This window comes from Phocoena sinus, chromosome 7 (assembly GCF_008692025.1).
Source record: "Phocoena sinus isolate mPhoSin1 chromosome 7, mPhoSin1.pri, whole genome shotgun sequence".
NCBI classification, from domain to species: domain Eukaryota; kingdom Metazoa; phylum Chordata; class Mammalia; order Artiodactyla; family Phocoenidae; genus Phocoena; species Phocoena sinus.
In genome coordinates this window covers 61,852,056-61,866,269 of record NC_045769.1, presented here as the reverse complement: position 1 = coordinate 61,866,269, position 14,214 = coordinate 61,852,056, and the positions used below count along the sequence as shown (strand labels likewise).

General features: G+C 38.2%; 1 protein-coding gene across 2 annotated transcripts in view; it reads left to right on the top strand.

The window, feature by feature from the left end:
• LOC116756648 (cytochrome b reductase 1) overlaps positions 1-12,835 on the top strand; it is a 52,373-nt gene extending 39,538 nt beyond the window's left edge. The window contains exons 3-4 of one of the 2 annotated variants that reach the window (XM_032637433.1): positions 8,320-8,474; positions 9,180-12,835. In XM_032637433.1, the coding sequence (XP_032493324.1) occupies positions 8,320-8,474; positions 9,180-9,480 (456 nt within the window). In that variant the 3' untranslated portion in view covers positions 9,481-12,835. The remainder of the gene's footprint in view (positions 1-8,319; positions 8,475-9,179) is intronic. The other variant, XM_032637434.1, reaches the window with a different exon arrangement.
• The last annotated feature ends 1,379 nt before the right edge of the window (positions 12,836-14,214 follow it).

The following is a 14,214-nucleotide window of genomic DNA, read 5'->3' as shown; positions in this document are numbered from 1 at the left end:
GACATTTGGGCAATTTTCAATTGTTTTCTGTTACAAACAATGCTGCACTGAACATTCATATACACACCTCTTGGTCCTCATATGCAAAGGTTTCTCTGGCAGTATACTTAGGACTGCAGTTATATACTCAGTCTAAAAGAGTAACATCAACTTGTCTGCCAAAGTGGATGACCCAAGTATGTTCCTGCCAGCAGCAAATAAGAGTTCCCATATGGCACATCCTTGCCAGCATGCATCCTCTTCAAACTTAAAATATTGCCAAACTAGTGGGTATAAAAGGGTGTCTTCTTGTGGTTTTATTGTTTATTTCACTGATTGCTTATGGTTCACCTCTAAAAAAATACCTGTTCATGTCGTTTGTCCATTTCAAAAATGAGTTTGTTTTCCTTTTTCTTAAAGATTTATAGGTGTTCTGTGTCAAATTCCTTTTCACTTATATGTATTGCATATATCTTCAAGCTTTTGAAACTTGTATTTTCTCTTTTGTTAGTACTTTTTGACAAATAGGAATTCTCAATTTTTTTTTTTTTTTTTTTTTTTTTTTTTTGCGCGGGCCTCTCACTGTTGTGGCCTCTCCCGTTGCGGAGCACAGGCTCCGGACGCACAGGCTCAGCGGCCATGGCTCACAGGCCCAGCCGCTCCGCGGCATGTGGGATCCACCCGGACCGGGGCACGAACCCGTGTCCCCTGCATCGGCAGGCAGACTCTCAACCACTGCGCCACCAGGGAAGCCCAGGAATTCTCAGTTTTAATGAAATGAATTAATCATCTTTTCCTTTAAGGTTATTATTTTTTGTTTTGATGCCTTGTGTATGAAATCCTTCCCTACCCTGAGGTCAAAACAAACGAGATTCTCAGGTTCTACTCCAGACCTCCTGGATCAGAAAGTCTGGGTTGGTTGGGGGCGGGGGCGAGCCCAGTAGTATGTGCTTTCATAGGCCCGACAGGTGATTCAGAGGCGCACTGATATTTGAGAGCAATTGGTCTAAGAGAAAAGCCTACAAATAGCCAAGAGGTTACATTACAGTAATATTATTGGAAACTTTAATTTCTCTTATGTTTTCTAAGAATATTAAAGTTTTGTCTTTAAGTACTTAATTCATTTAGAAGTAACTTAGCTCATGAAGTGATATTGTTATCTAGCTTCATTTTTTTCCATAATGATAAACTCTTTCCCTGGCATCATTTATTGACTCGTCCCTGTCTTTGCCACTTATCTGCACTGCCAGTTTTGTCGTATGTCTTTTCCTCTGCGTCTTAGCCAGTGGAATTGAAGAGTATAGAAGTATATAGAAGTATTTACAAGGTATAGAATAGAGGTAGAGATAAAAATCTTTGAATTGTTCTTATTTTAAAGAGAATACTTCTAATATTTCACTATTCAGTGCAGATGTTTCACATTTCCTCTAATTCCAGTTTGTGAAACCATTTTGTTTTTCTTTCGAAATCATGAATGGATGTAGAATTTTTTGTGTATGTTGAGATGAATATGGTTTTTCCTCTTTAATTTGTTAATGTAATCAATCACATCATTAGATTTTCTAATATTAAACTTGGGTGAATTGAAAACATTTTTAATTGTTTCAAGATTCTCTTTTGCCTTCTGAAATATTCAGATTCTTATCTCCGGTTGTTTTATTTGTGTGCTAACTAGGCTTCTCAGAAATGTCATGTCACAACGTTCTGACTTTTGTTTAGCAGGAGAAAATGTGGTCCCTGGCTTCTTCCTTGCTCAGATCCAGAGAGCTGGTAGTATTTAAGAACACAGGACTTGGACTCAGGAAGACCTCAGTTTGAATCAGTTTCATTCATTTGTAATTTGTGACCTTGGACATGTTATTGAACTTTTTTGGACTTAGTTTGCTCACCTAGAAATTAAGATTTTCATACATCCTTCACATCATAAGAACCAAAGACAAATAATGCATGGAAAGGCTCAGCCTAGGGCTTAGCATACTGGAATGACACAAGTAAGCTGTTGTTATTAGAAGTGTAAGTCTTGTGGTAGGCTCCTTTATGACCTGAAGATGGCATTTTTCATATCAACTATAGATCATAGACACCTTCATGGTTGAGAATATGCATTTTATGTCATTGAAATTTTATTCCTAAATCCATCCATTTATTCAACAGAGTTAAATACCTGCTATGCGTCAGATACCTGTCTAAGTTATGGGGCATACACTGTTCCACAAGACACGCATGGGCCCAAAGAGACATGCTCTCTGCCCTCATGAAGCTTACAGGGGAAGATAGGTCATTGAGTATTTGGTAGATTGGATGGGTGTGGAGTGTTCTAGGAGAGCTCTCATATGGTATAGAGAATAATGGAAGTCAGATCAAGAATTGGAGTCATGAGGTCTGTGGTCAAAGCGGAAAGAGTATTCTATGAATGGATTAGTATATGGGTAAAAATTTGCTTTATTTGAGAAACCAGAAGGAGTTTGAGCTGCCTGGAATGGGGTATGAAAGATGAATTGGAGGCTGGACAGGGGTAAATTTAGGGAGACTAGGTTGAAGATGTTTACAAAGGTTCTGATGAGAAATGATGGTGGCCTGGAGGAGTAGCAATAGCAGTTAGCAAAGTGTATAGTTCCTAAAGATATTTAGGAGGTAGAATTAATGAGATTTGGAAAGTCAGTGATACAGGGGATGAAAGAGAGTCACTTTCAGGCTTGAAAAAGTGGGGGTGGGATGAGAAAGGGAACATTAGAGGGGGAGGAGAGGGCTTTAGGAGTGCCAGATGCTACTGAGAAGTCAAGGAAAATAAGGTCTAAAAACTATCCATTGGATTTAGTGATCTGGAAGTCACTGATGACCCTGGAGAGCAGTTTCCTTGGTGGGCAGAAGCCAGATTTCAGTAAATTGAACAGGAAATAGAAGGTGATGTTGACTGAAAGAAAATGCACAACATAAGAGCTGTGAGTTTAAGTTTTATTCAGGGTCTTACTGAGGACTATAGTGTGGGAGACAATCACTCAGTAGCTCTGAGTAAACTGCTCCAAAGAGGTAGGAGAGAAGCCAGTAAGTATATATGTGATTTGGGGCTTGGGAATACATGCAGTCAAGTAACATCTTGGTAAAAGATTACTGCTAGTCCCAAAGGACAGATATCTCAAGTTTATGACTTTAGTGTTTTTCTAATGTATGGGAAGATGCAAGAGTCTGAGCTTATTGGAATTCTTCTTGAGATGTACATCTAACTATCTAAGGGGCCTATTTGTGCAAAGAACAGAGCATCCTGTTTATGTCTTCCTTTCCTCTGTCTGTTGGTCCGTGACTGCAGCAGGTTAATCCTTATAGAATTGGGTATTGAGCAAAATTCTCTTTTTTCCTCCTTTGTTTACAGTGAGAAAATAGAGACAACTCAATAAAGAGGTTTGGGTAAGAAGGGGAAGCGAAAGAGGTTGGTAACTGGTCAGAGACAAGAGTCAAGTCAGGTGCTTGGGTGCTTTCTTTTTTACTTCATTTTGTTGGGAGAAGCTTGGACATGTTAAAATGCTCACTGGATAGCACCATAGAGAAGGAAAGGTAGTGAATACTGGAGAGATGCAATAATTTATAGCTATGTCTTCAAGAAGTAGGTTGTGGAGACTGCTGGAAAATTGGAGGACACCAACTCAATTGCAACTGAAGAAGGAAAGGAATTGTTCGCTTGGGATGGTTTTTTGGTTTGTTTTGTTTGGTGGCAGAAAAATAAGGCTCTTCTCTGAAGTTGCCTCTGTTTTCCCATGAGGTGGTAGTAGGATCATCTGCCAGTAGTGGGGAGGCACACAAGAGAGCCAGAGGTTTTTGTCTGGGAGAAACATGGAGGACCAGTTGATAAATCATACAGTAGAAGGATTGTTGAACAGCACTGAAGTGCTTATAGCCATGAGCATCATAACCATGAATTTATAGCGACGCTAGTCCCCTTGACTGCATGATTTACTCGAGTGGGACCTAGCATACCGGGGGTAGTCCTGAAGATGTCTGAGCCAGGTTGAGGTATTGCCAGGCAGACTTGATAAAAGACAGTGCAGCAAGAAAATGTAGGATATTGACAGGAGACTTCAATTTGAATGTCTGTCATTTCTTTTTACAAAAAACTATGGACATATTCTAGTTGGTTCTGATTAGGTGTTTTTACCCCTAGAAAACGTGCCGTTATGTTTGAAAAACACAACTTGCAAATAACCTAAGACAGAGCTTCTCAAAGGACAGAGCTTCTCAAAAGACAGAGCTTCCCTAGGACAGCAGCATTAGCATTACCAGGGGAGTTAGAAATAGATTCTTAGGCTCCACTCCAGACCTACTGAGTCAGAAACTCTAGGGATGTGGCCCAGAAATATGTGCTTTAAATGAAGTGATGAGTGAATATAGTTATCCTTCAGTATCCGCGAGGGATTGGTTCCAGGACCCCCATGGATACCAAAATCTGTGGATGCTCAAGTCCCTTATATAAAATGGTGTAGGGACTTCCCTGGTGGCACAGTGGTTGAGAATCCGCCTGCCAGTGCAGGGGACACGGGTTCAAGCCCTGGTCCAGGAAGATCCCACATGCTGTGGAGCAACTAAGCCCATGCACCACAACTGCTGAGCCTGCACTCTAGAGACCGTGTGCCACAACTACTGAAGCCCGTGCGCCTAGAGCCCATGCTCCACAACAAGAGAAGCCACCGCAGTGAGAAGCCCGCACACCGCAACGAAGAGTAGCCCCCGCTCGCCACAACTAGAGAAAGCCCGTGCACAGCAACAAAGACCCAATGCAGCCAAAAATAAATAAATAAATTTATTTTAAAAAAATGGTGTAGTATTTGCATATAACCCATGCATATCCTCCTGTATACTTTAAATCATCCCTAGGTTACTTGTAATACCTAATACAATGTAAATGCTATGTAAAAAATTGCCTGGCAAATTCAAATTTTGCTTTTTGGAACTTTCTGGAAATTAAAAAAAATATTTTCCATCAGGGCTTCCCTGGTGGCGCAGTGGTTGAGAGTCTGCCTGCCGATGCGGGGGACACAGGTTCGTGCCCCGGTGTGGGAGGATCCCACGTGCCGCGGAGTGGCTGGGCCAGTGAGCCATGGCCGCTGGGCCTGCCGTCTGGAGCCTGTGCTCCGCGATGGGAGAGGCCGCGGCAGTGAGAGGCCCGCGTACCAAAAAAAAAAAAAAAAAAATTTTCCATCAGCAGTTGGTTGAATCTCTGCTGGCTCTATATACAATAGCAGAAAAATGAAGTGGAGCTGGGAGGAGCCTCCATATAATAATCTGTAAATCACTTGATTCACATTAAATCCACCTGTACCCTTAAAAAAAAGCAAATCATACCTAATACAAAAGCTAGCTAAGCAGATGTTTCCTCGTCTCATTAATGACTTTTGCAAATAAAAGCTTTTATTATGTCTAAAAGTTTACACATATCTTTTTTTAAAAAACTCATCTGTTTCATAAAGTGAGATAAAACTGGCATAGTAAAATACATTTGTATCTTTAAAGGACAATAATAATTAACTGAGAAAAGCCCAGATATCTAACACAGGAACTTTAAAAGTAAACTTTCATTGTATATTTCTAATTATAAAAGTAATATACATTTATTTTAAATTTTATAAAATCAGAAAAATGGAAAGAAAAATCCTCAAATCACTGATAATGCCATAATCTAGAGATATCATTATATTTTGGTTTATTTCCTTTAGGCTCTTATTATGCCCATGAATATATAGTTAAGAAAAAATTTTAAGCATAATTAGAATCATACTACATCTTCACTTTCATATCTAAATAATAACTTTTTAAATGAGATTTTACTTTTCTTTACCTCTCCTAAGAACTCCATAGTGGTGAAGAGCAGTTTTCTGTAGGTGATGGTTCCTAAACTCTGGAGCACTTCGTTTGCACTTAATAAGTGTTTGTAGACTGAAGGTAGCAGTCTACTGCCTTCACTTTTAGGGATTTTCCAGAATGCACTTAACCCATATCTCTGAAATAACTTGAGCGAATCAAAAGCAGTGGTCTTCAGACTGCAACATGTAGCAAGAATCACCCTGGCATTCCATCAAAATGCAGATTCCTAAACCCTACTTCCAGAAATTCTGATTTAGCAGATTTGGATGTGGCACAGGGATCTCTTTAAATAAACACCTTAAGAGTTTCTGTTACAGGTCTTCTATGAGCAACATTTCAAGAAACACTGACTTAAAGGGACTTAAGGATTTTGTAATATTCAGTCCACTAGGATTTAAGTTGCCCTATTACTTGTAAGATAGTAAGGCTAAGATGGTTAAAAGGAAATAAAGAATGATTAATATAAATTTTAACTTTTTATAAGCTATTATACATTTGCATAATTTGGAACACTTTTAATCAAAGTTAAGTGTTCTGTAATTTTTTCCTTTCCTTTTAAAAGTAATTTTCTGTTGTTGAAAAAAAAGTGTTTTCATGGGGAAAGTAAGATTTAGGAGAGTTAAATCGTCCTGGGGTCCTGTACGCAAATTTCTGGTGTCCCATCTACTTAGATCATTAAGCTTTATGGGATTACAAGAGACACACATGATAAATCCTGAAAGAAATAAGAGAAAACAGTAAGAATCATTCAAAACAATAAGAATCTTAGGAATAGAAAGGCAGGATAACAGGAATATGGAAAAATATATATATTTACATGGATAGGTCACAGAAAAGATATGGTGACTTACTCGTAGAAATGTATTTGTGCTAAATCCTTGACAGTCACTCACCTGAGCCCCATTTTTGTATAGAAAGCACAACCTGTACATCAGGATGCTTACCCTTTGATACTAAAAGAATCACTAAAGATCACTGAAGGAGAATTAGGAACACTGAACCACCAAGGGGGACTCTCTGAACCATTTCTAATATACTCAGGCATCTGTGGTATTAATGGACAATAAAATATACAAACCAGCCTATTGCATGCATTTTCAGTTACTTTCCATTCATTACTGTTGCCTTTAATCTGATTCTAAATGTGTTTTAGGGCATCACACCCCTTCTGCCTTCATTCCTCTCTGTCCCCCTTTAGTCCTTTGATATCAATCAGGAAAAATGAACAGGGACGCTAGTGTTTCTCCTCATTCTCATAGTTGTTTTGTTAGAGTGGTAGATACCAAAGAGATACCTGAAAAAGAAGTCCCTTTAAACTCAGTAACTCAATGGTCACTGAGTCATCTTTATTTTCTGGAGGAGAAGAGATTACTTAATGGGCAGGGGTCTGGGGCAACAAAACAAAACTGTGAAAACATTAACAGACTTTAGTTTACATAATAATCTTGTTGTCTTGTCTGCAGAGAAGTATCCCACTAGGGATTTAATTATCAAGGAAATGGAGAGAATTTTCTGCAGAACTCATTTCTTCCTCATAAAACAAAATTGCCAGGTTTTTTCCACATAGTTTTTTAGGTTGAACTGAATAGATGTGTTCTATTGTATTTAGATTTAGTGACTTAAAAATCTTTTACTTCCCTTCCTACTTGGCAACCTTAAGGAAATTGATAAAAAGCAAATAAGTATCAGAATGTTCACTGTAGCCTTGTTAATGATAGCAAAAAACTAGAAACAGAAATGTCCATTAATGGGGAACTGAATAATTTGTTACAGTCTTAGAATGTCAGCCATTAAAAAGAATAAACTAGATACATGCATCAATATGAAAAGATCTCCAAGATACACTATTCAGGGAAAAAAGCAATATGCAGAACAAATATGTATAGTAAAATCCCACTTGTACTTTAAAAAACTGTCCCCCTCTCTCTCTTTTTTAAAAAATTTTATTGAAATATAGTTGATTTACAATGTGTTAGTTTCAGGTATACAGCAAGGTGATTCAGTTTTATATATATATATATATATATGTATGTATATATGCACACACACTATATATATATACACATACATACACATATATATATTCTTTTTTAGATTCTTTTCCATTATAGGTTATTACAAGGTATTAAGTATAGTTCCCTGTGCTATACAGTAGGTCCTTGTTTATCTGTGCTATTTATACAGTAGTGTGTATATTTTAATCCCAACCTCCTATTTCATCCCTTTGGTAACCATAAGTTTGTTTTCTATGTCTGACTTACTCTCTCTTTAAACACACGTGTGCACACACACATGCTTGTTTAGTCATAGAAATTTTCTGGAAGGATACTCGAGAGAGTGAGTGGAACTGGAATGGGGAAACTTCATTTTATGCCCTTGGTTCTATATGAAGTGTTTTCTCATTTTGTACATATTGCTTCTATAATAATTTTAAAATCAGTTAAAACTTACAATTAATTGATAACTTTTGTACTTTTTGATGTTTAGCTTCTCCTAGGTTTTTTTGTCTTTCTGCTTCCTTGGGCTCCACTTTCTCTCCGAGCACTTCTCATGCCCATACATGTTTATTCTGGACTTCTCGTCTTTGGAACAGTGATTGCAACAGTACTTATGGGAGTGACAGAGAAACTGATTTTTGCCCTGTAAGTTGCATAGTTTTCCTAATTGCAAATCTTAAGCTACAAAATGTTAAATACTTGTTCATTGGACAAATATAAATGTAACAAAAATTTTTAAATGTTGAAAATAAAAAATTTAAATATTTTTAAAAATGTATTATATTATACATGTGATATAACATTAATAATGCTTGGAAGAAAAGCCAAACAGTCCAACAAATTGTACTACTCTTACAAAACAACTATTGAAGTTATGCATGCCCTTTCAGTCATTTTGATGTGTATGTTTTTATTTTAACTGTAATTATGATATACCTACGTTTTTGTATCATTTTTTAAATTTTAAGTGATACAGGTGTTTTAGATGCTATATTATTTTCATACTTATGATTTTTAACAATTTCATACTAATCCATTGAGTGAATTATAGCATATCTTAAATTTCTTCTTAATGTCAAGCTTTAAGGGAATTTACGTTGAAGCTGTACCAGTGTGCATTTTGAGCAGATAAATTCAAGACTGTTTGGCATGTTGCTGTATCACCCTAATTTTTTAAAATTTAATTTTATTTTTTTATACAGCAGTTTCTTATTAGTTACCTATTTTATACATATTAGTGTATATATGTCAATCCCAATCTCCCAATTCATCCTCCTCCTACCCCCCCAGCTTTCCCCCCTTGGTGTATCACCCTATTTGTAATTGGACACACTCTCTCCTTTTTTGTAGGAAAAATCCTGCATACAGTACATTCCCACCAGAAGGTGTTTTCACAAATACCCTCGGCCTTCTGATTCTGGTGTTTGGGGCGCTCATTTTTTGGATAGTCACCAGACCACAATGGAAACGTCCTAAAGAACCAAATTCTGTCCTTCTTCAGCCAAACGGAGGCGCTCCAGAGGGAATGGAAGGTTCCATGGCAATGAACTTTGGCAATATGGACAAATCAGATTCAGAGTTAAACAGTGAAGCAGCAGCAAGGAAAAGAAACATCACCCTTGATGAGGCTGGACAGAGATCCACCATGTAAAATGGGCTAGAGATGTAGCCATATAACTTCCATTAGTTCTACAGTTTAGCTTCTCTTATTTAGCTGTAAGATGATTGAGCTCCACAGACTCAATATTTATTCTAATCATAAAGTAGGATTTCTTGAAAGCATTTGTATTGATTGAGGCCTATGAACTTACCTGAATTGGAAGGGAGATGATCAATGTAAATAACAGCAGGTGTAAACTGTGGTTATATTACCTTGTTCTTGTTGAGGACCAAAGCATTTAGCACAGTGCCTGGCATAGAACAGATGATCAAAATGTATCTATCGGTTGGTAAATTTGATAAACTGGCAGCTTCCCTGGCCTCTTGTCATGCAGTCATTTTCTGTTAATTCTGGGAGTCCAGTTGTAAAGTTTTGGAATCAGATCATGCATATGTGGGACAGGGTTAATGCTACACAGATGTCATGACTAGAGCACAGAAAAAAAATTTAGGAAAGTAACTGGTTCCCTTTTCCCTGTGCCTACCCTTTGCTTCCTCCCCAGCTGGTTTATCCTTAGATTGGCCCTGGAGACCAGGGTTTATATTAGGGCATTTTGGAGCAGTGATAGGGCTGTAGGTAGCTGAAGATCTTGCCTGGTTGGACCTGGAAGTTTTTCCAAAACTGACTTAATCCCAAGGCTTCCTTGGGTTTGGTATACTTTATGATCCAGATTCTAAACTTAATTAGGATGAGAATATGCCTGAATGCTTAAGCAGTATAAACTACTCCACAAACCTTAAAGAGCACTTTTCCCCAAGTTTCTGGTTTTTCTAAACATGGAACTTAGTGTCAGACACTATTCTAAGCACTTTATAAATCTTAGCTAATTCAATCCCCAGACAAAACTGTTGTGGTAGGCACCATTAAAAGCTCCATTTTACAGATGAGAGATCTGAGGCTTGGAGAGGTTAGTAACTTGCCCAAGGTCACACATCTCATAAGTGGTGAAACTGAGATTCAAAACCTGGCAGTTTGGCACCTCAGGTCAGTCCATGATCCTAACCACCTCACTATGCTGTTTTTTCTGTTACATGCTAATTTATACCTGTTTTGACCCACCCGTGGATAAACCTCATTTGGTGGAATGCAGTAGAAGTTAAAATTTACCTTCTGGCTCTGTTTCCAAGGCAGATTTCCCAAATAACCAAGGAGAAAGGCCTACCCTTACCTGGAAATTCATCATGGGCACCCTGCCACGGCCAACAAGCCATGGCTTACCTTGATGCCCCTTTGATCTTAAAACTGTCTTGGTAGCAAAGAAAGGTTTAGGCAAGAATATCGCTGCTGAACAGATTTGGGTTTGGAGATAGGAGAGATGGACTTCATGGTCTGCCCTTCCCCAGGGGCAAAAGCTAGGGTCCCTCCTGATTTGGGTGGAATTTTAGAGGACATCTTGTGCTTTGGTTCTCAGTAGCGAATTAAGACTCAGAGATGACAGTTTTCATGCATGAGACCTCTGTCTAGGCTCTGGGCTGACTTAAATTAAAACCTAGAGTGGCGCCTATGCTGAAATGTTGCTTTTCGTTTGGGATTGATTTTTGGTTTCCCTGCAATTTTAAACCATACAGTTTATACCAAATAAACTTAACATTTTTGGTGCTTAGTGAATTTCCTTTTAGGGTAACTGGTAATTACTTCCATAGACTGAGTACAAGCTATATTCCGTCACATCCCTGAAGCTTCACAATATCCATTCAAGAGTCCCTCACCAAAACACTGTTTTCTTAATTCTATTTCCAAAATTGGCAATAGTGTCATAAGAATCCCTAGTGCCCAGCCCAATGCCTGGCACGTAGTAGACACATAAATTCAGTATAAGTAGAGCATGCTACAGTTAGGGTGCTAAGTGGAAGGAATAATTGCATTGTCACACACAAACATATTTTGGTGAATGGATATTTCATTACATAGAGGTGCACAAAATTCCAGGGCTTTTTAGGGGGAGGGGAATAGTGACAGCCCCAAGGATTGAAGCTGCCATTCCATTTCATATAGGCCAAGAAAGGGGTTATTAGTTAAAAGTTAATTATGGATTTGGCACTAGACTATTCTGCTCCATTGAGAAGTATCTGAACACCCCTCATCTCAGCCCTTTATTTTATCCCTCTTGTGGGCTACTGTGAGGGTAATCTTACAGATATTATAGGAACTTTCTCTTTCTTTCTCAACCTTTATGAAAACAATGCCTAGTCAAATATATCTAGAAAACCTTTCTGTTTGAGACTCTTCTTTTAATGGGCTTTTTATTCTAATGATAATTGTACCTTTATCTTTCAAAAACTGGTATGTCCTGCCTAAAGCATCTCCTCCCAAAATTTCTCTTTAAAAAGCCCACAAAAAGAACAGGGGAGAAAAAAGCCTTAGGTATCAGTTCTAAAACAGTGATTGAAATCGTCCCAAATAATTATAGCTTATATCACCTGCAGAGATAGTCTGGCTTGGCTTACCCCATAATCTAATTTCAGAAAAATACGCTTTAACATTCATCTAAATCAACACTAAAGCCTTTTGTCTTAAAGGGTTTATTGAGAAACTCAGATGAATATACTTTTTGAATTAATGTTATCAAAAGTGTACAGCTTCCTGTGCGCCTTGTGTCAAACTGAATCCACCCTCCAAAGCACCTTCTTCCCTTTCCTCTCATGGTTTCATTTAAGCTGTGTGGGTTGGAAACAGCATCTCAGAGCTTACGATCAAATGACAAAGAAGGTAATTGTACTTTTTAAGGAATACTGACAAGTGGTTTCTGTTTTCTAAAGCAGGGGTCCCCAACCCCTGGGCCGAGGACCAGTACCAGTCCACAGCCTGTTAGGAACCGGGCTGCACGGCAGGAGGTGAGCGGCAGGCGAGTGAGCGAGCGAAGCATAATCTGCCGCTCCCCATCGATCCCTATCGCTCGCATTACTGCCTGAATCATCACCCCCCCACTTCCATGTAAAAATTGTCTTCCACAAAATCGGTCCCTGGTGCCAAAAAGGTTGGGGACTGCTTTTCTAAAGGACAAAACTTAAGAGGATGCCTTGTTTTTAATTAGGCTCTTTTCCCTGCTGAGTTGGAAATTCCAGTGCAATACTGGTTGACTACAACTGCCAAATCTGAAAGCCCAAAGTAAAGTTTTTTGCTAATTTTATTGCAACATGATGGAATTTTAACTTTGTATGTCCTTTTTTAGGTAACTCTGACAGAAAGCTGTAACTGCTATGTCTTAGAGCTACACATAGGAAAGTAGAAGAAAAACTATTCTTTATCCCCTACAAGGTACCTGAAAACTTTATGTGGAAAAGATTTCTATGTTTAAATTTGCCTTTTTATCTCAACACATTTATGGAAAAATATTAAATAGCCTGAATATTTTATAATTTTGTAGAAAAAAATGCATCTATTTTTTCTTGACTTTGTTTTTATATAGTAATAAAAGTTATTTTGGAAGCTATTTGTGTATGTTACAATTTGTCCAGACAAGAAGTTGAAGAAGTTGTAGTCATTGTTCTTTTTTTTTTTTTTTGTCCACACCACATGGCATGTGGGATCTTAGTTCCCTGACCAGGGATTGAACCCATGCCCCCTGCATTGGAAGCATGGAGTCTTAACCACTGGACTGCCAGGGAAGTCCCTGTAAGCGTTGCTCTGAAAGTCTCTTTCCCAGGTTTCTTTGTTTGTTTTTCAATGGGGAAAATTTTTTTTAAAAGTTTGCTTATTGAAAATGCTGTCAGATTTCTGACAGGATCAGAGGACTGTTTCAAAACTGTCATGGTGTCCTCCATATAGGATCTGAGCTGGAACTATACTCTGTAGTGTGGAAGGGAGCCAAGATGTAAGCAATCAAAGCAGATGCAGTTTAAGTTGGGAAAAAACCTATTAAAAGTGCTGGTTATTACAGAATTCTGTGTTCATAGTAATGTATCCTTGAGAAAATACATAATTCATAATGGATGAATTGTTGGATTTTTTTTCGAAATAAAAAAGGATAATTAGCATCTAAGTAGTGCCAATACTCATCGAATCTTAATTTAACTGTTCATTTAGTCTTTTAAAATAATTAATTAATTTATTTATTTATTTGGCTGCATTGGGTCTTAGTTGTGGCATGCGGGATCTCTCATTGCGGTGTGGACGTCTCTCTAGTTGTGGCTTGCAGGCACTAGAGTGTGCGAGTTCAGTAGTTGCAGCACGCGGGCTTAGTTGCCCCGTTGCAAGTGGGATCTTAGTTCCCAGACCAGGGATGGAACCTGCATCCCCTGCATTAGAAGGCGGATTCTTAACCACTGGACCACCAGGGATGTCCCTCATTTAGTCTTTTTTTCACCTACTTTTTGCCACCTGGGAAATGTTAATGGTATTTTATGATGTGTAGGTATAATCACACCATAATAGTATATGTCCTGTTATGCAATAGAGCCATGATATTGTGTGAATTGAATTTGTATAAGTTACATCATATTTTGCCACTGATTTATATTATTAATTTCAGGGATACTCATTCATTTCAGATTGATCTTAATTGGCAAGTACTTTTGACACTTTTTAAATGTATGGCTCAAGCACATTGTCATGTAATTTTACATATATCAGCTCATTCAGTTCAATTTGCAGTTGTGCTAGACATGTAATAGTGCCCACCATGCCCCGATCCCTCCAGGCAGCTCCATTTTACTGACTACATATTACCTGCATTTCCTCAGTCACAGCTAATTGGATGAGGCGGGGACAGAACACGTTGCCCAC